The sequence below is a fragment of the Aquarana catesbeiana genome, linkage group LG11, assembly GCF_042186555.1.
Source record: "Aquarana catesbeiana isolate 2022-GZ linkage group LG11, ASM4218655v1, whole genome shotgun sequence".
In the NCBI taxonomy this organism is placed as follows: domain Eukaryota; kingdom Metazoa; phylum Chordata; class Amphibia; order Anura; family Ranidae; genus Aquarana; species Aquarana catesbeiana.
The window spans coordinates 20,239,651-20,264,313 of record NC_133334.1 but is presented as its reverse complement, the minus strand read 5'-3'; the positions used below and the strand labels follow the sequence as shown (position 1 = coordinate 20,264,313).

Sequence of the window (24,663 nt, the reverse complement as noted above, 5' to 3'; positions counted from 1 at the left end):
CCCCTGCCTGGTGCCATTGTGCAGCGCAATGGGATCGGACAGGGTACCGTTTATTTTAACTCTGGCGGTGGGCGCCCCCCTGGCAATGTTAAACAATATGTGTGAGTGTTTGATACACGTATCAATGCAGAACACTTCCCATAGAAGGAGAGGGCAGAGGGCACCTCGTGGCCAAAGGGGCCACCCAAAGCTGGACAGAATGGCTGGTGGTGTGGAATTTTCGGCCTGGTGGTTAAAAAAAAAAAAAAAAAGTAAAAAAGAAGTATGGGAAGGAATTCAGGGATAGCAGCCATCATGATTCTACAACCCTCCCCTTCCTATCCCACATTCCTACCCACATCCGTAGCCCTCCTACCCTACAGCCCTACTCTTCTTCTTGCACTACAAACCTACCTGTCCTACACTACAACCCTACTCTTCCTTACCCTACAACTCTACCTTTCCTTACCCCACAGCCCTTCTCTTCCTACCCCACAGCCCTTCTCTTCCTACCCCACAGCCCTTCTCTTCCTACCCCACAGCCCTTCTCTTCCTACCCCACAGCTCTTCTCTTCCTACCCCACAGCTCTACCCTTCCTACCCTACAGCTCTACCCTTCCTACTCTTCCTATTCTACCCTTCCTACCCTACCCTACAGCTCTACCCTTCCTACCCTACAATTTGTACCTATCCTCCTCTACAGCCCTACCCTTCCTCCTCCTCTTCCTCCTCTACAGCTCTACCCTTCCTACCCTACAGCCCTACCCTTCCTCCTTTACAGCCCTACCCTTCCTCCTTTACAGCCCTACCCTTCCTCCTTTACAGCCCTACCCTTCCTCCTTTACAGCCCTACCCTTCCTCCTTTACAGCTCTGCCCTTCCTACCCTACAGCCCTACCCTTCCTCCTTTACAGCCCTACCCTTCCTCCTTTACAGCCCTACCCTTCCTCCTCCTCTTCAGCTCTACCCTTCCTACCCTACAGCCCTACCCTTCCTCCTTTACAGCCCTACCCTTCCTCCTTTACAGCTCTGCCCTTCCTACCCTACAGCCCTACCCTTCCTCCTTTACAGCCCTACCCTTCCCACCCTACAGCCCTACCCTTCCCACCCTACAGCTCTACCCTTCCCACCCTACAGCTCTACCCTTCCCACCTCACAGGTCTTCCCTTCCTATGCTTCAGCTATACCCTTCCTACCCTACAGCCCTACCCTTCCCCCCTCCTATAGCCCTACCCTTCTGCAAGATTGTTTTATTATTACACTGTACCAGTTTCCATATTCTGTAGGACAGAATATAGAGGTAGGAGCTGCAGTGTTCCTCTGTCTTCAGTTAAAGTGCATCGAAAAACAAAACTTTTTTTTTTTTAAGTTTTTAGCTTTAGCTATTCCTAAATGTATCCATACATATGCATCTGAAGGTATATGAAGTGTGTGCGGTAGAAGGAACCATTGAGGGCCGTATCATTGTGTTAAACCCACAACAGTAAAATCAGTCTGTATATGCAGTCAAGCATGCTTGTTATACTCACTGTTTCTCTGCATTGTGTAAGGCTGCTTGATCTTGTATGCACAGATCCTACCCTCCCTGCACTGTCCCCCTGCACAAGTCTGGATAGGACAGAGCCTTTGGAGTCAGGCTGCACATGCTCAGTTTGGTGTGTATTGCTAGAGAGGTTTTTTTTTTTTGTCTTGGGAGGGTGCACAGGGCCAATCAGAACTGTCCAGACAGAGGGTCAGGGGTCCTGCAGCCTCATAGGACAGTCAGAGTGGAATTAACTCCTCCTACAAGCTTTAACCTGACACTGATAGAAGTCACAAGACTGCTATATACTGCTGATGAGAAAAGGTATTTTAGCAGTTTATATTTACTAAAATACTTGCATCTCCATGTTCTGTGTACTGTGGGAGACCAGATATAGTGAATGCAGAGTTCTGGGGAGACCAGATATAGTGAATGCAGGGTCCTGGGGAGACCAGATATAGTGAATGCAGAGTCCTGGGGAGACCAGATATAGTGAATGCAGAGTCCTGGGGAGACCAGATATAGTGAATGCAGAGTCCTGGGGAGACCAGATATAGTGAATGCAGGCTCCTGGGGAGACCAGATATAGTGGGTGCAGAGTCCTGGGGAGACCAGATATAGTGAATGCAGAGCCCTGGGGAGACCAGATATAGTGAATGCAGAGTCCTGGGTTTAGTAACACTTTAAACAATCACTCCTATTGTCCCCTGAACTGTACAGGCTGTAGGTTGGCAAGGGGGCCCAGCAAGTATCAAGACAGCTGTGTGCAGCCACCTTTCTGCCAGATCTTCCTCTGGTTGGAAGCAGAGCCGCTGGTCCTGCAGGTAGGAGATAACAAAGGGTGTGAATCAGCTACATTGCCTGATAAGAGGCCAAAGGTCTATCTAAGATCAAACACTAAGACTACATAGACAATTAAATCTGACCTCCGGCCTTCCCTTCAGTCTCGCACAGTTGTACCGGCTCCTCTCTTGGACTGAAATGGCTTCCTCTGATTTCACTGCACACTGTGAGCTTCTCACATTGTGCATTAGAAGCTGCAGCAAGACAGAGCCCGCTTCATATCCTGTCTGGAGGATGTCCAGCATCAACTAGCTCATTCCTCCCTAGCCCCTTTCTATAATTGGATTTTTTTTTTTTACCATGGAGGCTCAGCATCACACATGGGGAGGGGGGGGGGGTTCTCCATGCAAATACAGCCGGCCTAGGAACCTCCACTGCTCCAGACTGACCTCTGACCATCAGGGCATTTTGATATTTGTATATCTCCACCCAAGAGCCAGCCAACTGCTTACATCGGGACTGAGGGATCCTGAGAGGGGTACTGAGGCCCGGGGGGGGGGGGGGGCTCCCACCTGCCATGATCTGCACACACCTCCCAGCTTTTTGAGATGGGAATGAGGGACACCTATTAGCAAAAGTATGAACATACAGCCAGAGCTACAATGGAATGGTTTAGATCAAAGCATATTCATGTGTTAGAATGGCCCAGTCACAGTCCAGACCTAAATCACATTGAGAATCTGTGGCAAGACTTGAAAATTGCTGTTCATAGACGCTCTCCATCCAATCTGACAGAGCTTGAGATATTTTGCAAAGAAGAAGAATGGGCAAAAATGTCCCTCTCTAGATGTGCAAAGCTGGTAGAGACATCCCCAAAAAGACTTGTAGAGAAAGGAGGTTCTACAAAGTATTGACTCCGGGGGGCGCCATACTAATGTACCCCCCACACTTTTTACATATTTATTGGTAAAAAAAAAAAAAAATTAAACCCATTTATCATTTTCCTTCCACTTCACAATTATGTGCCACTTTGTGTTGCTCTATCACATAAAATCCCAATAAAATAAATTTATGTTTTTGGTTGTAACAAAATGTGGAAAATTTCAAGTGGTATGAATCAGGGGCGGATCCAGAGTCTAGTCTCTGGAGGGGCACTGCCAGAAAATATATTTTTTTGGGGTATATCTATTGGGGAAATGGCTGGTGTTGGCGCTTCAATCATCATGGCACCATAGTTGTTATGGTGTCAGGATGATTGAAGCGCATTATTACATGGTTTAAAAAATAAATAGTTTAACTCACCATAATGCAGAATCAGTGGGAGCCCCGAGTGTGTCACTTGCCACGTCGCCTGTCACCAGATGCAGATTGTCACTTGCCACGTCGCCTGTCACCAGATGCGGATTGTCACTTGCCAAGTCGCCTGTCACCAGATGCGGATTGTCACGTCACCTGCCACACATTGCGGATTGACAGTCACTTGCTCTGTCACTTTCCTGCTAAGGTGGTCTCTTGTTTCCCAGAGTCAGGCAGCAGAGAGATGATGTAATCTCTCTGCTCCCCCGCCCGCCGGCTCCCTGATTGGCCAGCAGCGCGCTCACACATCGAGCCGCACAGCTGCTCATCCGCGCTCTCACCAACTGAGCCGCCGGACCAGCCCGCTGTCTCTCTCCCTCGGAGCCGCCCGCCGGCTCTCTTATCACCCTCATTCTCGGAGGGGGCAATTGCCCCGTTGCCCCCCCCTCCCTGGATCCACCTCTGGTATGAATACTTTTTCAAGGTACTTTATTACCACTTTAACCGTTTTCTGTCCGCCCAACGTCATATGTTGTCGTCGACCTTGAGCGGCGATATCAGAATGATGGGTGCCGCTACAGACTTCATTCAGATATCTTCTGTTAGAGCCGGTGTCTTGTCGAATACAGTCCCCTATCCAGAAGTGTCCGCCCTGTACTGCGCAGGCGCAGTACGGAGGACAAACGAGACGCCGAAAGTCTCCGAAGTTCAACAGCTGATCGTCAGCTGTACACGGCGCCTGCGCATTTATTCTTACCCTATGTCCAGGTTCACTCCCTACTATTCAAGTGGACATAGAGTTAGAATAAATAGTTGCCGAGCGCAGCGAGGCCGTGCCCGAAGCGTGGCGAGCGAAGCGAGCCCGCGAGGGGCCCTCTTACACTGCCATCGCTAACAGGTGCCCGAGCGCCGTGTACAGCTGATGGTCAGCTGATCAACTTCGGACATTTTCGGCATCTCCTGCTGCTCCGTACTGCGCAGGCGCTGCGCCTGCGCAGTACGGGGCGGACACTATCTGATAGGAGGACTCTATATGTCAGAACACCGGCGATTCCCCTCACTATAAGAACAATCATATCGGCTGTTTAGCCGATTGATCATTCTGATAGGCGGCAGGAGGGGGACGCCCTCCACCCCCCACCCCGGCCACGCTTCTCCGGGCACGATCCTGCGATCGGCGAACCAGAGAGGGAACTGACCGGCGCTGGATGTTGACCATAGAGATTTCCAGTGGGCCAGATGGTCCCCCGAGTCTTTATGATTGTTCGGAGGTCGAGCGCGACGTTATGATGTCACGCACGGCCTTTTCATTTGAAAAAAAAAGGCCGCCGCCTTGGATCCCTTTTTTTTCTTTTTTTTTTTTGATTTTGGGCTTCCCAGCCTAGAGATGAGATGTGAGGACTTATAGACCCCCCCCCCCCCCCAGATCTCACTGTAAAGAGGACCTGTCATGCACTATTCCTATTGATATTTACATTCCTTGTAATAGGAATAAAATCGATTAAAAAAAAAAATGTAAAAAGAAAGCATCAAACTAGAAAAATAAAAGTAAAATTAACAATAAAAAATGTAAGCGCCCCCATCCCCGCATGCTCACTCGGAGACGCGAACGCATGCGTAAGTCGCGCCCACACATGTAAACGTCGTTCAAACCACACATGTGAGGTATCGTCACGAACGTTGGAGCGAGAGCAATAATTCTAGCCCAAGAACTCCTCTGTAACTCAAAACATGTAACCTGTAAAAAAAAAAATTAAAGCATCCCTGACGTTTGGCGCCATTCCACGAGCGTGCCCAACTTTTGAAGTGTGACATGTTAGGTATCTATTTACTCGGCGTAACATCATCTTTCACATTATGCAAAAAAAAAAAAAGGGCTAACTTTACTGTTTTTTTAAATGCGTGAAACGTGCGAGATAAAAATTTGCAACGATTGCCATTTTATTCTCTAGGGTCTCTGCTAAAAAAAAAAAAACATATAATGTTTGGGGGTTCTGAGTAATTTTCTAGCAAAAAAAATATGATTTTTACATGTAGGAGAGAAATGTCAGAATTGGCCCGGTAGGCAAGTGGTTGAATACAAAGTTCACAGAGCAATAATCAGAAGGACTTTGCTTCTTTCTAATAGATTTCACTCTCAGCTGCCTTGCTGATCCAGGTTTTCCCCACAATTTTATTTATTACAATTTTTTTACAGTATATTATTATTATTATTATTATTATTATTATTATTTTTTTTCTCCCCATGAAAGTGGAGTTACGTTTTTGAATGCTCATATAATCATATGAGAAATCTGTTGCAATCAATGGTCTGATGACAGGGTCCCTTTTAAAATGCGATCGGCGAATGTATCAATGGACATATTAAATAACTTTTATAGATCTGTCCTTTTGCGGCAGGATAGAACAACGTTCGACGAAACTCTTTTACCTCTTTTTAATTGGACGCATTATATATATTTTATTTATTTCGCCACGTCTTACCCATTGTGTAGGATCCGTACCGTCTGCTGCAGCAGCGTGGAGGTATTTGGCGTGGAGGAGAAGCCGAACGCCCGCACATCAAAACTTCAACTTTCTATCGGACACAAAGGTGCGCACATTTTGTCAGGCGGCGTCCATTGTGTTGGGGGGAAGGGGGGGGATGATAGGTTAAAGGTGGCGGGACCCCAAGCTTCTCCCCTGCCCGTCCTTCAAGGGGACTTTGTCAGCGGAAAGGCGAGTCCGGTGAATAGAGGGACGCCGGCTTGTGATGGCATTCAGCTGAGCTGACGGGCTAATCACCTCGGGAGAGGGAGCGGCGGGTATTTGTGTCACTTTAATTTCCCGCAGACAATGGAGGATGGCTGGGGCTCTATTAAGCCGCATTTAATGCAGAAGTAAAGCCGGGGAAATTAGAGGCTCGCTTTAATCAAATTACACCTCCACCAGCCAAGAGGTTGCCAGGCGGCAGCGTGGGTAGCGCGGCTCCTGATTGGCCGGCCGGACAAAGCTGTGCAGGAATTTTGTCCCGAGTGTGAGAATCGCGGCGGACAAAACTCCGGCGTCCCCCCCCCCCCGGGGGCCGTTCCCCTGAGAGGTGACAAAATAATCAGAGAATCTTATTGGCAGAAATGATTTGAAGAATAATAAAAGTCATGTGTTCCCATGGAAGGAAATGGATACAATGTACTGAAAGAAGGTTATCAAAAAACAAAACAAAATTGTAACATTGTATAGAAGTTATCCTTTAGGCCCCTCACATCTGCACTTAGCTGGAACTTGCGTTTTTTTTTTTTTGTGTGTTTTGTGCGATTTTCACATATGAGGCCCCTGTTCACATTATTGCATAGCGAGAACAAGTGTTCCCACTGCACGATTTTGAAATTGCGATATTCCCGCCGTTCTGCGTTTCGCATACGGCAAGCCCATTCAGTTCAACGGGCTCCCCCTGTGCGTGTTTGTTGGCCAAAAAGAAGCCCCATGCCTCTTTTTTTTTTTTTTCAGGTGACGAGCTTCGTGCGATTTTGTAAAGGTACAGATTGCCGCCTGATCGTCTTTGGGGTGCCATTGTGCTGCAGTTGCCATGCAAACTGGGATCGCGATTCTGCCTGCGATCCCAAATTGCGAGGTGTGAACGGGGCCCCAATACGCATTGCACATAGGACAGCCTATTTATTTGAATGAGCTGCCCAATGTGTGACAAAGGCCCCATAGAAGCTCCTGTGGCTTTTTTTTTTTTTTAATTTTGTATTTTTTACCACGCTTTTCGGTTGCACGACAGAACACGCGGCAAGCATGCACCTGCTGTGCTTGTGCTGCCATTCACATTTATTGGCAATGCAAGCTCGGTGCGTGTTTGCAGCATGTTTCTGAAACGCACGCCAAAGCAAGCGTTTTCTGTGCAGTTTGTCGTGCGATCAGAAAGAGACGATGTGTGAATAGTGGCTCAGCGCTTACCTCCTGGTTTAAAAAAAAAAATGTATGCCAGGATATCTGCGCTAGACCCAGTAAACAAGAACAGTATATGTATGTATGTATATATATATATATATATATATATATATATATATATATATATATATATATGTATATATGTATGTGTGTGTGTGTGTCATATATATATATATATATATATATATATATATATATATATATATATATATATATATATATATATATATATATATATATTGTCAAATACATGTATAAAAGAAAAGGTGCTGCATCTAAAAAAAAAAACCTATATATTAAGTCCATAAACGTGCATAACTAATAAAGATGCGTGCGCAATCCAAAAAATCGAACGAGGAGGCATATACAAATGCCAGCATGCGCTACAATAAACTAATGTGCTCCACAAATGCAATAATACAAACAGAAAACAAAAATTGATAAAAATGTGTAGTCCAAAAAGTGCTTGACCCAATGTGAACAATCAGGACGGACAACAAACGATTTTTCGGTTCATCAAACAAAATGTTTTTTGATGAACAGAAAAATCTTTTGTCCTTCTGAGAAGTTAGTTACAGAGCTACAATGGAATGGTTTAGATCAAAGCATATTCATGTGTTAGAATGGCCCAGTCACAGTCCAGACCTAAATCACATTGAGAATCTGTGGCAAGACTTGAAAATTGCTGTTCACAGACGCTCTCCATCCAATCTGACAGAACTTGAGATATTTTGCAAAGAAGAAGAATGGGCAAAAATGTCCTCTCTAGATGTGCAAAGCTGGTAGAGACATCCCCAAAAATACTTGCAGCTGTAATTGCAGAGAAAGGGGGTTCTACAAAGTATTGACTCCGGGGGGCGCCATACAAATGTCCCCCCCACACTTTTCACATATTTATTTGTAAAACATTTTGAAATCCATTTATAATTTTTCTTCCACTTCACAATTATGTGCCACTTTGTGTTGGTCTATCACATAAAATCCCAATAAAATACACGTTTTTGGTTGTAACATGACAAAATGTGAGAAATGTCAAGGGGTGTGAATACTTTTTCAATGCACTGTATATGCGACCACTCAGCGTTAAAGCCCACCCCCCGAGATGCCACATAAATGTATGTGAGTGGCTGGCAGGGGCAAGTTAAAGTGGACACGTCCCTGTTCACATATGGCCGATTTGGAATCACTGGGAGAGTCGGCACGACCAACGGCCAATTGTTGCAAAATGCGTGACACGCGTTTGGATGGCAGTCACCCTGAATGGCTCCCCAAACACATCGCTATTGTCGCACGAAAAAACAAGGGTGCAAAATTGCTCCCAACTCAAGGCCAAAATTTGGTCCCTGAGTGTCATTGGAGCGACAACCCCACATAGGGAGGGCCATTTAAAGTGAATGGGGCTGCCCTGTAGGCGCGTAAACTGTGCTCCCAAAATCGCCAGCAGGGAACAAGACTTCTGCTCCTTTTGACTCCTCGCTCAAAAATAATTGGGGAAAAAAATTAAATATTTTTCAAACAAGTATTTTTCTTGTTTGCTTTTTTTTTGGCTGCGTTCCTGCCTAGGATGACATTTCCAGTTTGATGTCTTGGCCTATCTTGTGCATTCCCGCTGAGGGTATCTGCTAGGTCCCATAGACCATGTAAGCGACCCTCAGCCACAAAGAAGAGTTTTGTACTGGAGGAATAGCGCTGGACTCCACAGACCATGGCGTCCATGGAACAATAACTAGGGAATAGAAATGTAGTTAGGTGGGGTAGAGCCCCTTTCAGTAGGATATTTAGGAGCCAATGAACCAATGTATCCAAATATGTACAATGGACAGAAGCACTGATCACTGTCCATTCAGTCAAAGGGTATAAACTGAAAATCCCCTAAATCGATGGTCCTCAACCAATGGGCCCATGACCCTCTGCTGGGCCACCACCTCCCTCCTCCTTGGCCCCCAGCCAGCTGCAGGTCCCTTAACCTGCCACAGTTCCTCCTGGTTCCCATACTGGGCCACAGTGCTCCTCAACCCTCCCCCACAGTACCCCTTGAGAGCCCTCAGCCCCCCCACAGTGCTGTCCAACCTCCCACAGTGCTCCCCAGCCTCCTGTAGTTTCTTCCATAGTGCCCCCAATCCCCCAACAGTGTCCCACAAAAGCCATCCAAAGAAAGCAAGATTCGGGAACGCCCACAGCAAACTGAATTATGTTTATCCGGCCAATGACCATTTTCCATGCAACCGGCTCACTTTGCTTATTGCACAGGACACAATCCTTGGCAAGATAAATTATCTATTGTTTTTACCTTTTTTGTTTGGGTGCAAATAAAGAAACGGGATGCTGTGAGCGCTCCCGGATCTGATTTTCTTCCAATTGTTTTGATCATTTCGCACTCCATCCAAAAACCAAGGAAAATGTTGGCATTGGGTACACTTTTTCATACAAACTGTTTTATGTGATTATTCTTGAAATGTGTCAATTAACATTATTTTTTCCAATAATCTCCACACACTAGAAATCACCCTGATGGGTTATGCGTTCTGTGGTTCGCTAGTTAGACCTGTAATCCATAACTAACATGTTTCAGACATGAGGAGCTTGAATGAGAGGCAACGGGGCATCTTTTAGGTGGACAGGGAGGACTTCAACAGTGGGATAATAGTCACTAAGGCTGCATTTACACTTCAGCATTTTGAATCGCGGGCAGATTTGAACTTTTTTGGCCGACATGCTTCCCGCGAAGCAGGGTGCTGCGATTTATCACGTGAGAGTCGTGGAAGACCCCCACCACGATTTGAGGTGTCATTCAAATGAATGGCATCTCAAATGCGAGTCTCGCGATTTGTCATTTGCACATCGGCGCTTTCAAATCACGCTGCAAGTCTGCCCGCGATTCAAAACGCTGAAGTGTGAATACAGCCTCAACGTTCAATGTGCAGGTTTGGGGTGAGAGGTGACACAACAAGCTGACGAGCAACTTTGGTTACACACCAATACAGGACAGACAGGCTATGTGTACACACTATACATGAAAGGGGGGAAGCGGAGTTGCCATGTATGCCAAAAATACCATAAAAAGGAAAAAATTAACTACCGTACTTTAAGCCCTCTTAGTCTTCCTACAGACCAAAGAGGGACCTTTACATAGAATTGGTGTAATATCCTAACCCCCCTGGACAGTTTGAGGAATATGATAACCTGAGCATTGGTGAGATAACTCAAATGAAAATGAAGGGAAAGGTTTTATTTCAGTGACTTCAACCCGCTGAACAGTAATTGGAGTTTTCAAATTGCTCTTCTGAACAGGAGCAGAGATTACATTCTAGGTCTAAAGCCAGAGAAGATCATATTTTACACTTGCATGCAGAGGAGATTTCATTGTAGGCCTACAACCAGATGAGATCATATTCTAGATCTAGATCTACACCAGAGGAGATCTTATTCTAGACCTACAACCAGAGAAGATCGTATTCTAGACCTACAACCAGAGAAGATCGTATTCTAGACCTACAACCAGAGAAGATCGTATTCTAGACCTACAACCAGAGAAGATCGTATTCTAGAACTACAACCAGAGAAGATCGTATTCTAGACCTACAACCAGAGAAGAACGTATTCTAGAACTACAACCAGAGGAGATCTTATTCTAGGCCTTCAGCCAGAGGAAATTATATTCTGGACTTACAACCAGAGGAGATCATATTCTAGGCCTTCAGCCAGAGGAAATTATATTCTGGACCTACAACCAGAGGAAATCATATTCTGGACCTACAACCAGAGGAGAGCATATTCTAAACCAGTGGTCTCCAAACTTTGGCCTGCGGGCCAGATGCATTTGCTTCCCTTTATCCAGCCCTTGGGGCACTATTCCTCATACTATTTCTCCTACTGACACCAACAATATGGCACATAATTCTTCCCACTTCCACTGACTCCAACAATGGGGCATCATTTCTCCCATTTACACCAATGATGGGGTACAATTCCCCTCCCTGATACCAATGATAGGGCACCATTCCTCCCATTGACACCAATGATGCGGCAATAGTCCCCCAATTTATCACCAATGATGGAGGGCACTATTCCTCCCACAGACACCATCAATAGGACTCTATTGCTGCAACTAATATCAATGATGGGGTACTATTCCACTTCCTAATAAATACTGCAATTTTAATGTAATTTTCTTCCGCCTAAGCCTGACACATTGTTTCTCCCACTGACACTGGCATTTTCTACTTCCACTGGCCGCAGTCCAGCCCTCTAAAGTCTGAAGGACAATAAACTGGCCCTTGGTTTAGAAAGTTTGGGGACCTCTGATCTATAACCAGAGGGGATTGTATTCTAGGCCTTGAGCCAGAGGAAATCATATTCTAGACCTACAACCAGAGGAGAGTATATTCCAGGCCTTCAACCAGAAGAGATCATGTTCCAGACCTTCAAACAAAGAAGATCGTAATCCAGGACTTTAACCAAAGGAGATCATAATCTAGGCCTACAACCATAGGAGATTGTAATCTAGGCCTTCAACCATAGGAGATTGTATTCTAGATCGTCAACCATAGAAGGTTGTATTCTAGACCTTCAACCATAGAAGATTGTATTCTAGACCATCTACCATAGGAGAGTGTATTCTAGACCTTCAACCATAGGAGAGTGTATTGTAGACCTTTGTCCACAGGAGAGTGTATTCTAGACCTTCAACCACGGGAGAGTGTATTCTAGACCTTCAACCATGGGAGAGTTGTACTCTAGACCTTCAACCATGGGAGAGTGTATTCTAGACTTTCAACAATGGGAGAGTGTATTCTAGACCTTCAACCATGGGAGAGTTTATTCTAGACATTTAACCATGGGAGAGTTTATTCTAGACCTTCAACCATAGGAAATCATGTTCTAGGCCTTCAATCAGAGTAGATCCTATTCTAGAGCTACAACCGTAGATCGTATTCTAGGCCTTTAACCAAAGGATATTGTATTCTAGACCTACAAATAGAGGAGATCATATTCTACACTTACAAGTTGAGACCTGTTCTAGGCCTACAACTGAAGGAGATCATATTCTCAGCCTACAACCAGAGAAGATCAAATTCTAGGCCTTCAACCACAACCAGATTTAATATTCTAGACTTACAGCCAGAGGAGATCATATTCTAGACCTACAAATAGAGGAGATCATATTCTACACTTACAAGTTGAGACCTGTTCTAGGTCTACAACTGGAGGAGATCATATTCTCAGCCTACAACCAGAGGAGATCCACCACAACCAGATTTCATATTCTAGACTTACAGCCAGAGGAGATCATATTCTAGACCTAATACTGGCACTGCACTACTGCTAAAGGAGCGGCCAGCTGAGTCGTCCTAGGTTCTGGTCGGCTGCTCTGCCCAATATCTCCTAAAAACATAATTTAAAAAACACACAATGATCCAAAGCAGCATGGCTTTCCTGATGTCACAATAACCTGGTTGAATTTTTTTGATATAATGCATGTTTTGGAACAGGGCGGTGCTGTTGACATAGCCTGAAATAAATCTTGAGTTCAACAAAGGCTTTCATACAATTCCACATAATGTATACATAAAGATTTCGAAGAAAGCACTTAACCCTTGGATGGTACAGTGGATACGTAGCTGGCTAAAGGATAGATATCAGAGTGTGGTTCTAAATGGGGTTTATACAGAACAGAGAGCAATTTAGTCAAAGCGGTGGAAACTGCAGTTCAACATTTCTAAATAGAAAGTAATGGATTTAGGGGAAAATAATCCTCTAACCGAGGTATAATACGGGGGTGCAGTGCTGGCCAACTACAAACAAAAGTAGGAAGGAGGACTCCTTGGTCCTGATTCCTCTTTATCGATCTTTATATCACTAGAGGGGTCACCAGCAGGAGGTATGAGGTCCTAATTCTACTATATACAGTATCTCACAAAAGTAAGTACACCCCTCACATTTTTGTAAACATTTCTTCTATCTAGAACTACAACCAGAGGAGATCATATTCTAGGCCTTCAGCCAGAGGAAATCATATTCTGGACCTACAACCAGAGGAGAGCATATTCTAAACCAGTGGTCTCCAAACTTTGGCCTGCGGGCCAGATGCATTTGCTTCCCTTTATCCAGCCCTTGGGGCACTATTCCTCATACTATTTCTCCTACTGACACCAACAATATGGCACATAATTCTTCCCACTTCCACTGACTCCAACAATGGGGCATCATTTCTCCCATTTACACCAATGATGGGGTACAATTCCCCTCCCTGATACCAATGATAGGGCACCATTCCTCCCATTGACACCAATGATGCGGCAATAGTCCCCCAATTTATCACCAATGATGGAGGGCACTATTCCTCCCACAGACACCATCAATAGGACTCTATTGCTGCAACTAATATCAATGATGGGGTACTATTCCACTTCCTAATAAATACTGCAATTTTAATGTAATTTTCTTCCGCCTAAGCCTGACACATTGTTTCTCCCACTGACACTGGCATTTTCTACTTCCACTGGCCGCAGTCCAGCCCTCTAAAGTCTGAAGGACAATAAACTGGCCCTTGGTTTAGAAAGTTTGGGGACCTCTGATCTATAACCAGAGGGGATTGTATTCTAGGCCTTGAGCCAGAGGAAATCATATTCTAGACCTACAACCAGAGGAGAGTATATTCCAGGCCTTCAACCAGAAGAGATCATGTTCCAGACCTTCAAACAAAGAAGATCGTAATCCAGGACTTTAACCAAAGGAGATCATAATCTAGGCCTACAACCATAGGAGATTGTAATCTAGGCCTTCAACCATAGGAGATTGTATTCTAGATCGTCAACCATAGAAGGTTGTATTCTAGACCTTCAACCATAGAAGATTGTATTCTAGACCATCTACCATAGGAGAGTGTATTCTAGACCTTCAACCATAGGAGAGTGTATTGTAGACCTTTGTCCACAGGAGAGTGTATTCTAGACCTTCAACCACGGGAGAGTGTATTCTAGACCTTCAACCATGGGAGAGTTGTACTCTAGACCTTCAACCATGGGAGAGTGTATTCTAGACTTTCAACAATGGGAGAGTGTATTCTAGACCTTCAACCATGGGAGAGTTTATTCTAGACATTTAACCATGGGAGAGTTTATTCTAGACCTTCAACCATAGGAAATCATGTTCTAGGCCTTCAATCAGAGTAGATCCTATTCTAGAGCTACAACCGTAGATCGTATTCTAGGCCTTTAACCAAAGGATATTGTATTCTAGACCTACAAATAGAGGAGATCATATTCTACACTTACAAGTTGAGACCTGTTCTAGGCCTACAACTGAAGGAGATCATATTCTCAGCCTACAACCAGAGAAGATCAAATTCTAGGCCTTCAACCACAACCAGATTTAATATTCTAGACTTACAGCCAGAGGAGATCATATTCTAGACCTACAAATAGAGGAGATCATATTCTACACTTACAAGTTGAGACCTGTTCTAGGTCTACAACTGGAGGAGATCATATTCTCAGCCTACAACCAGAGGAGATCCACCACAACCAGATTTCATATTCTAGACTTACAGCCAGAGGAGATCATATTCTAGACCTAATACTGGCACTGCACTACTGCTAAAGGAGCGGCCAGCTGAGTCGTCCTAGGTTCTGGTCGGCTGCTCTGCCCAATATCTCCTAAAAACATAATTTAAAAAACACACAATGATCCAAAGCAGCATGGCTTTCCTGATGTCACAATAACCTGGTTGAATTTTTTTGATATAATGCATGTTTTGGAACAGGGCGGTGCTGTTGACATAGCCTGAAATAAATCTTGAGTTCAACAAAGGCTTTCATACAATTCCACATAATGTATACATAAAGATTTCGAAGAAAGCACTTAACCCTTGGATGGTACAGTGGATACGTAGCTGGCTAAAGGATAGATATCAGAGTGTGGTTCTAAATGGGGTTTATACAGAACAGAGAGCAATTTAGTCAAAGCGGTGGAAACTGCAGTTCAACATTTCTAAATAGAAAGTAATGGATTTAGGGGAAAATAATCCTCTAACCGAGGTATAATACGGGGGTGCAGTGCTGGCCAACTACAAACAAAAGTAGGAAGGAGGACTCCTTGGTCCTGATTCCTCTTTATCGATCTTTATATCACTAGAGGGGTCACCAGCAGGAGGTATGAGGTCCTAATTCTACTATATACAGTATCTCACAAAAGTAAGTACACCCCTCACATTTTTGTAAACATTTCTTCTATCTAGAACTACAACCAGAGGAGATCATATTCTAGGCCTTCAGCCAGAGGAAATCATATTCTGGACCTACAACCAGAGGAGAGCATATTCTAAACCAGTGGTCTCCAAACTTTGGCCTGCGGGCCAGATGCATTTGCTTCCCTTTATCCAGCCCTTGGGGCACTATTCCTCATACTATTTCTCCTACTGACACCAACAATATGGCACATAATTCTTCCCACTTCCACTGACTCCAACAATGGGGCATCATTTCTCCCATTTACACCAATGATGGGGTACAATTCCCCTCCCTGATACCAATGATAGGGCACCATTCCTCCCATTGACACCAATGATGCGGCAATAGTCCCCCAATTTATCACCAATGATGGAGGGCACTATTCCTCCCACAGACACCATCAATAGGACTCTATTGCTGCAACTAATATCAATGATGGGGTACTATTCCACTTCCTAATAAATACTGCAATTTTAATGTAATTTTCTTCTGCCTAAGCCTGACACATTGTTTCTCCCACTGACACTGGCATTTTCTACTTCCACTGGCCACAGTCCAGCCCTCTAAAGTCTGAAGGACAATAAACTGGCCCTTGGTTTAGAAAGTTTGGGGACCTCTGATCTATAACCAGAGGGGATTGTATTCTAGGCCTTGAGCCAGAGGAAATCATATTCTAGACCTACAACCAGAGGAGAGTATATTCTAGGCCTTCAACCAGAAGAGATCATGTTCTAGACCTTCAAACAAAGATGATCGTAATCCAGGACTTCAACCAAAGGAGATCATAATCTAGGCCTACAACCATAGGAGATTGTAATCTAGGCCTTCAACCATAGGAGATTGTATTCTAGACCTTCAACCATAGAAGGTTGTATTCTAGACCTTCAACCATAGAAGATTGTATTCTAGACCATCTACCATAGGAAAGTGTATTCTAGACCTTCAACCATAGGAGAGTGTATTGTAGACCTTTGTCCACAGGAGAGTGTATTCTAGACCTTCAACCACGGGAGAGTGTATTCTAGACCTTCAACCATGGGAGAGTTGTACTCTAGACCTTCAACCATGGGAGAGTTGTACTCTAGACCTTCAACCATGGGAGAGTTGTACTCTAGACCTTCAACCATGGGAGAGTGTATTCTAGACTTTCAACCATGGGAGAGTGTATTCTAGACCTTCAACCATGGGAGAGTTTATTCTAGACCTTTAACCATGGGAGAGTTTATTCTAGACCTTCAACCATAGGAAATCATGTTCTAGGCCTTCAATCAGAGGAGATCCTATTCTAGAGCTACAACCGTAGATAATATTCTAGGCCTTTAACCAAAGGATATTGTATTCTAGACCTACAAATAGAGGAGATCATATTCTACACTTACAAGTTGAGACCTGTTCTAGGCCTACAACTGAAGGAGATCATATTCTCAGCCTACAACCAGAGAAGATCAAATTCTAGGCCTTCAACCACAACCAGATTTCATATTCTAGACTTACAGCCAGAGGAGATCATATTCTAGACCTACAAATAGAGGAGATCATATTCTACACTTACAAGTTGAGACCTGTTCTAGGTCTACAACTGGAGGAGATCATATTCTCAGCCTACAACCAGAGGAGATCCACCACAACCAGATTTCATATTCTAGACTTACAGCCAGAGGAGATCATATTCTAGACCTAATACTGGCACTGCACTACTGCTAAAGGAGCGGCCAGCTGAGTCGTCCTAGGTTCTGGTCAGCTGCTCTGCCCAATATCTCCTAAAAACATAATTTAAAAAACACACAATGATCCAAAGCAGCATGGCTTTCCTGATGTCACAATAACCTGGTTGAATTTTTTTGATATAACGCATGTTTTGGAACAGGGCGGTACTGTTGACATAGCCTGAAATAAATCTTGACTTCAACAAAGGCTTTCATACAATTCCACATAATGTATACATAAAGATTTCGAAGAAAGCACTTAACCCTTGGATGGTACAGTGGATACGTAGCTGTCTAAAGGATAGATATCAGAGTGTGGTTCTAAATGGGGTTTATACAGAACAGAGAGCAATTTAGTCAAAGCAGTGGAAACTGCAGTTCAACATTTCTAAATGGAAAGTAATGGATTTAGGGGAAAATAATCCTCTAACCGAGGTATAATACGGGGGTACAGTGCTGGCCAACTACAAACAAAAGTAGGAAGGAGGACTCCTTGGTCCTGATTCCTCTTTATCGATCTTTATATCACTAGAGGGGTCACCAGCAGGAGGTATGAGGTCCTAATTCCTCTATATACAGTATCTCACAAAAGTAAGTACACCCCTCACATTTTTGTAAATATTTCTTCTCTCTTTTCATGTGACAACACTGAAGAAATGACACTTTGCTACAATGTAAAGTAGTGAGTGTACAGCTTGTATAACAGTGTAAATTTGCTGTCCCCTCAAAATAACTCAACACACAGCCATTAATGTCTAAACCGCTGGCAACAAAAATGAGGACACCCCTAAGTGAAAATGTCCAAATTGGGCCCAATTAGCCATTTTCCCTCCCGGTGTCATGTGACTCGTTAGTGTTACAAGGTCTCAGGTGTGAATGGGGAGCAGGTGTGTTAAATTTGGTGTTATCGCTCTCACTCTCTCATACTGGTCACTGGAAGTTCAACATGGCACCTCATGGCAAAGAACTCTCTGGGGATCTGAAAAAAAGAACTGTTGCTCTACATAAAGATGGCCTAGGCTATAAGAAGATTGCCAAGACCCTGAAACTGAGCTTCAGCACGGTGGCCAAGACCATACAGCGGTATAACAGGACAGGTTCCACTCAGAACAGGCCTCGCCATGGTCCACCAAAGAAGTTGAGGTCACGTGCTCAGCGACATATCCAGAGGTTGTCTTTGGGAAATAGACGTATCAGTGCTGCCAGCATTGCTGCAGAGGTTGAAGGGGTGGGGGGTCAGCCTGTCAGTGCTCAGACCATACGCCGCACACTGCATCAAATTGGTCTGCATGGCTGTCATCCCAGAAGGAAGCCTCTTCTAAAGATGATGCACAAGAAAGCCTGCAAACAGTTTGCTGAAGATAAGCAGACGAAGGACATGGATTACTGGAACCATGTCCTGTGGTCTGATGAGACCAAGAAAGAAAAAAAATTTGTTTTGATTCGTTATTTAAATTCGTTTAGTTTAATTATTTTTCGGAATTCATTTCTTTTCATGTATTCGTTTTCAAATTTGTTTCGAATCAACATTTGAATTTATTCTATTCGAATTTCTGAAGACAGTTACATTCTTTCTATCCTATTGTTTGTTTGTTTTTTCTTTTCTATTCTATTCTCTTATTTTCTTTTGTCTAATTTATTAAAAATTCGAATATCGGAAGACGGTAATATTATTTCTATTTTTATTCTATTCTAATCCATTTAATTTGAATTTATTCTATTCAAAATTTGAATTTCAGAAGGCAACCGGTTATATGTCTATTTTATTTCGTTCTATTCTATTGTTTTTTTTTCTATTCTATTCCTTTAATTTATATTCTATTTTAATCTGTTCTTTTCTATTTCCTGTTCTATTATATTCTTTAATTTTCTATTCTGTTCTATTATTTTATTTTCTATTATGTTCTATTACTTTTTCTAGTCTATTCTACTATTTTCTGTTCTGTTTTAGTCTATTCTTTTCTACTCTCTGCTGTTTTATTTTTTGTTCTATTCTATTCTTTTACATTCTATTCCTCTATTTTATTCTCTATTTCTTTTCTATTCTATTCCTTTTATTTTCAGTTCTATTTTATTCTATTCTTGTTTTCAAATTTGTTTTTTAAATTCGAATCCGATTCGAATTTCATTCAGTTATTTTGGATTCTTTTAAATGTGATACTATTGTAATTTGGATACATCTGAATTTCCAGATAACGAACAATTCCTCCGAACGAAACGAAACAAACTGCACATGTCTATTATTGGTATCGGTAGCTGATGATGGCGGAGCTCAAATTTGGCACATAATATGGCAGAACATTCAGTAATGGCTTCTTTTTTTTTCTTCTTTTCCTCCAGGCTGGCTTTATCCGGGTGGATCACGATTACGTGGTGAAGTCGGCACAGCTGGCGAAGTCGGGGGGCTGCAAACACTTCAATCTGGAATCTTCAAAGGGAGCCAACAAAGAGAGCAGCTTCCTCTACCTCCGGGTGAAGGTCAGCCGACTGCGAAGCGACCAATGCTGTTTCGTTCAAATTTTTTTTTTAGAGAATTCTTCCCCCCCCCCCCCCCCTTCCCTCTGATGATGTTTGTATATGGGGTAGAATTCTCATACTGTCTAGGTGTACAGCCGGCATCGCTTTGTGTGGGAGCGCCCTGAATTGCGTGCCCCTAGCACTGCGACCCCCACCGTTGACGAGTGGATAGGATGGGGTCTTGATCATGTGGTTAGTATGACAGCCAATCACAGTGATCACATGATTTGGAACCCGCCTGCTGGCCCCCTGATGTTAAAAATCCCCTTAAAGGGCCCCGGCTTCCACTGGCAGAAAAGGGGGTAACCGCTTTTTCTACAAAAATATTTTTTACATTTTTAGTTAAAATCTGCATGTGTGTTTTTTTTTTTTTTTTTTTTTTTTGAGATTTTCTTTTAAACAGCCAAATAGTAGATATTTTTTTTAAGTTTCCATTTTAATGCTGCACAATAATTATTATTATATTTTCTGGAAAAAAAATCACTAAAGTGAATCTTAGTGCACACAAATGCAACATAATACACAGTTTTTGGTAAAATATAAAAGATGGGGATGTGTCAAGTAAATACCGTATTTATCGGAGTATAACACGCACTTTTTTCCCCCTAGGGGGCATATCATGTGTGCGTGTTTTACGCCGATATAGGGCTGCCCCGGAGGGGGAGGAGGGAACGAGCGCCGCTGAAATAGACCGAGCCGGATCTCCTGTGTACTCAGCTCGCAGTCACTCCCAGTCCCGCCTCCTGGGCGGCTCCTAGCATTGACGTCCCGGCGTTGGATCGGTGTCGTGTCCATCTTCCCAGAAGAGTTGAAGCTGTTATAGCTGCAAAGGGCGGAGCCAACTCAATATTGAACCCTACGGACTAAGACTGGGATGTCATTAAAGTTCATGTGCGTGTAAAGGCAGGCGTCCCAATACTTTTGGTAATATAGTGTATCACCGTCCATGCCAGAGTGAGATCAATAATATTAGTACCAGAGCTCGGGGGTAATGCTAAACTGATGACTTGTAGGGGCCTTTAAAGCACCCCCTACGGAAAAGAAAGGGTACTGCCGTTTTTTAGCTGTGTCGCGGGTCCATGTAATTTTAATGTTGGGTATCTTCGGTGCAACTTCATCGTTTATATTTTACCAAAATCTTCGGTATATAACTAAAAATAACCCTAAAATAACTAAATGTGTTTTTTACTGAAATTTTGCATTTTAATAAACCGTTTAGAACTACCCCCAAATGTATTCTCTAGGGGTGTCTGCTTTCAGAAAATTAATATAATGCTTGGGGGTTTTAAGGAATCTTCAGGCCTAAAACTATTTTTTTAACCACTTGCCGACCGGCCAACATAAATGTACTGCAGGGCGGTGGCTCTCCTGCGCGAAATCACGTACAGGTATGTGATTTGGCTCTTCCGTGTCTGCGGCGCACACCCGCGCGGCCAGCTATCAGCTTCCCCAGTGATTGGACACAACGGGAGCCAAATGAGAGGGGTCCAGTGGAACTGATGTCCGCCGAGACTTGCCGGTCGTTCCCGACCAGAGGCAGAACGGCGGTCAGCCTATGTAAACAAGGCAGACCGCCATTCTGTGACAAGGGAAGACGGAGATCCTGTGTTTCTGCTAAGCAGGAACACGGATCTCTGTCTTCTCAAACTCAAAGCACCTCCCCCCCACACAGTTAGAAAGCACACCCTAGGAGGACATTTAACCCTTTGATCGCCCCCTGATGTTAACCCCCTTCCAAGCCAGTGTCATTAGTACAGTGACAGTGCATATTAATGTGCTTCTTCTTCTTGAGCCACTCCTTTGTTGCCTTGGTGGTGTGTTTTGGGTCATTGTCATGCTGGAATACCCATCCATGACCCATCTTCAATGTTCTGGCTGAGGGAAGAACGTTCTCATCCAAGACTTTACAATACGTGGCCCCCTCAATGGGGCAAAGTCGGCCTGTACCTTTTTAGGCCTGTACCTTTTTAGGCCTGTACCTGAGGGAAGAAGGTTCACATCCAGGATTTTACCATACCATACATGACCCAGTCCATTGGACCCTCAATGCGGCAAAGTTGGCCTGTACCTTTAGCAGAGAAACAGCCCCAAAGCCTCATGTTTCCACCTCCATGCTTGACTGTAGGGATGGTGTTTTTTAGGGTCATAGTCAGCATTTTTTGTCCTCCAAACACGGCGAGTCAAGTTAATGTCAAAGAGCTCAATTTTGATCTCATCTGACCACAACACTTTCTCCCAACCCTTCTCTGAATCATTTAGATGTTCATTGGCATGGCTGTACATATGTGCCTTCTTGAGGAGGGGGACTCGCAATGTTTGGAGGAAGAAAAATGTTGATTATGATCCTAAGAACACCATCCCTACAGTCACACGGAGGTGGAAACATGATGCTTTGGAGCTGTTTTTCTGCTAAAGGTTCAGGCCGACTTTGCCGCATTGAGGGGCCAATGGATGGGGCCATGTATGGTAAAATCTTGGATGAGAACCTTCTTCCCTCGGCCAGAACATTGAAGATGGATCATGGATGGGTCTTCCAGCAGGACAATGACCCAAAACATACCACCAAGGCAACAAAGCAGTGGCTCAAGAAGAAGAAGCACATTAAGGTCATGGAGTGGCCTAGCCAGTCTCCAGACCTTAATCCTATAGAAAATTTATGGAGGGAACTGAAACTTCGAGTTGCCAAGTGACAGCCAAGAAACCTTAAGGATTTAGAGAAGATCTGTATAGAAGAGTGGACCAAAATCCCTCCTGAGATGTGTGCAAACCTGGTCACCAACCACAAGAAACGTCTGACCTCTGTGATCGCCAACAAGGGTTTCTCCACCAACTACTAAGTCGTGTTTTGCTTGGGGATCAAATACTTATTTTACTCACTGAACTGCAACTCCATTTATAACATTTTGTATTGTTTGTTTTTTTTCTGGATTTTTGGTTGATATTCCGTCTCTATCATATAAAATACACCAATGATAAACAATTATAGACCCTTCATATCTATGTAAGTGAGCAAACTTACCAAATCTGTAGGGGAGCAAATCATTATTTTCCCCCCACTGTAGTTACCAAAAAAAAAATTGACCCCCCCAGTGATGAATTCTGCTCCTGAATGTACCAATCATCAGATGTGATGGCTGCATTAGTTTTTTTCTTTTTTAGGCTTTCTTTTTATTGATCCTGCCAGTAAGTCTGTTTTTCAAAAGAACAAGTTCTCTTCCAGATGTATTAGTTTACAGGGATGAGACAAACCATTTTACCACGGACAGGGGTTGCTTACAATGACCAGCTTTTATTTATGTAAATGCTTTATTCCAGAAGGGGGGGGGGCGAAAAAAATCAGTTTGCTGTAACTGATTAGAAAGTGTGAGCTGGAGTTTGGCTTCAATTTTGTTAGTGTATCTAAATCTGCTAGTCCATCTAACACTCCCCTCCCCCTCCAGACTGACAGTGCTGCTGTACAAAAGGTGTCTGTGTTGCTCCTTCATCCAGAGCGGGGGAGGCGGGGGGGGGCTCTAATACTGGAGATGTATTACTGGCCACATCACCAGGTGAATACGGGGGGGGATACAAAAAAAAAAAACTAGAGAAATTTGAAAATGAAGGCAGCCGCCACATCTAAGGATTGGTAAAGCTGCAATAAATCACATTTTTAGATTTGGGTTTTTATATCGCTTCATCTTTATTGCTAGGAGGCTAACAGACCCCCTCTGTGAAGTGACGGGTCCTCTTTATTGGAGGCCTCTGGGACCTCTCGGACCTCTCTGACTTCTCGGACCTCTCGGACCTCTCGGACCTCTCGGACCTCTCTGACCTCTCTGACCTCTCTGACCTCTCTGACCTCTCTGACCTCTCTCGGACCTCTCTGACCCCTCTCGGACCTCTCTGACCCCTCTCGGACCTCTCGGACCTCTCTGACCCCTCTCGGACCTCTCGGACCCCTCTCGGACCTCTCGGACCTCTCTGACCCCTCTCTGACCCCTCTCTGACCTCTCTGACCCCTCTCTGACCCCTCTCTGACCCCTCTGACCTCTCGGACCTCTCGGACCTCTCTGACCCCTCTCGGACCTCTCGGACCTCTCGGACCTCTCGGACCTCTCGGACCTCTCGGACCTCTCTGACCTCTCGGACCTCTCGGACCTCTCGGACCCCTCTCGGACCTCTCGGACCTCTCGGACCTCTCTGACCCCTCTCGGACCTCTCTGACCCCTCTCGGACCTCTCGGACCCCTCTCGGACCTCTCGGACCTCTCTGACCCCTCTCGGACCTCTCTGACCCCTCTCGGACCTCTCTGACCTCTCTCAGACCTCTCTCGGACCTCTCTGACCTCTCTGACCTCTCTGACCTCTCTGACCTCTCTCGGACCTCTCTGACCCCTCTCGGACCTCTCTGACCCCTCTCAGACCTCTCTCGGACCTCTCGGACCTCTCGGACCTCTCGGACCTCTCGGACCCCTCTCGGACCTCTCTGACCCCTCTCGGACCTCTCTGACCCCTCTCGGACCTCTCGGACCTCTCATGACCCCTCTCGGACCTCTCATGACCCCTCTCGGACCTCTCATGACCCCTCTCGGACCTCTCATGACCCCTCTCGGACCTCTCTGACCCCTCTCGGACCTCTCTCGGACCTCTCTGACCTCTCGGACCTCTCTGACCCCTCTCTGACCTCTCTGACCCCTCTCGGACCTCTCGGACTTCTCG

The 24,663-nt window shown here is 44.6% G+C and overlaps 1 protein-coding gene across 1 annotated transcript in view; it reads left to right on the top strand.

The window, feature by feature from the left end:
• HTATIP2 (HIV-1 Tat interactive protein 2) overlaps positions 1-24,663 on the top strand; it is a 40,989-nt gene that overhangs the window by 13,972 nt on the left and 2,354 nt on the right. Inside the window, exon 4 of the mRNA XM_073604034.1 lies at positions 19,790-19,927. Within this exon, the coding sequence (XP_073460135.1) occupies positions 19,790-19,927 (138 nt within the window). The remainder of the gene's footprint in view (positions 1-19,789; positions 19,928-24,663) is intronic.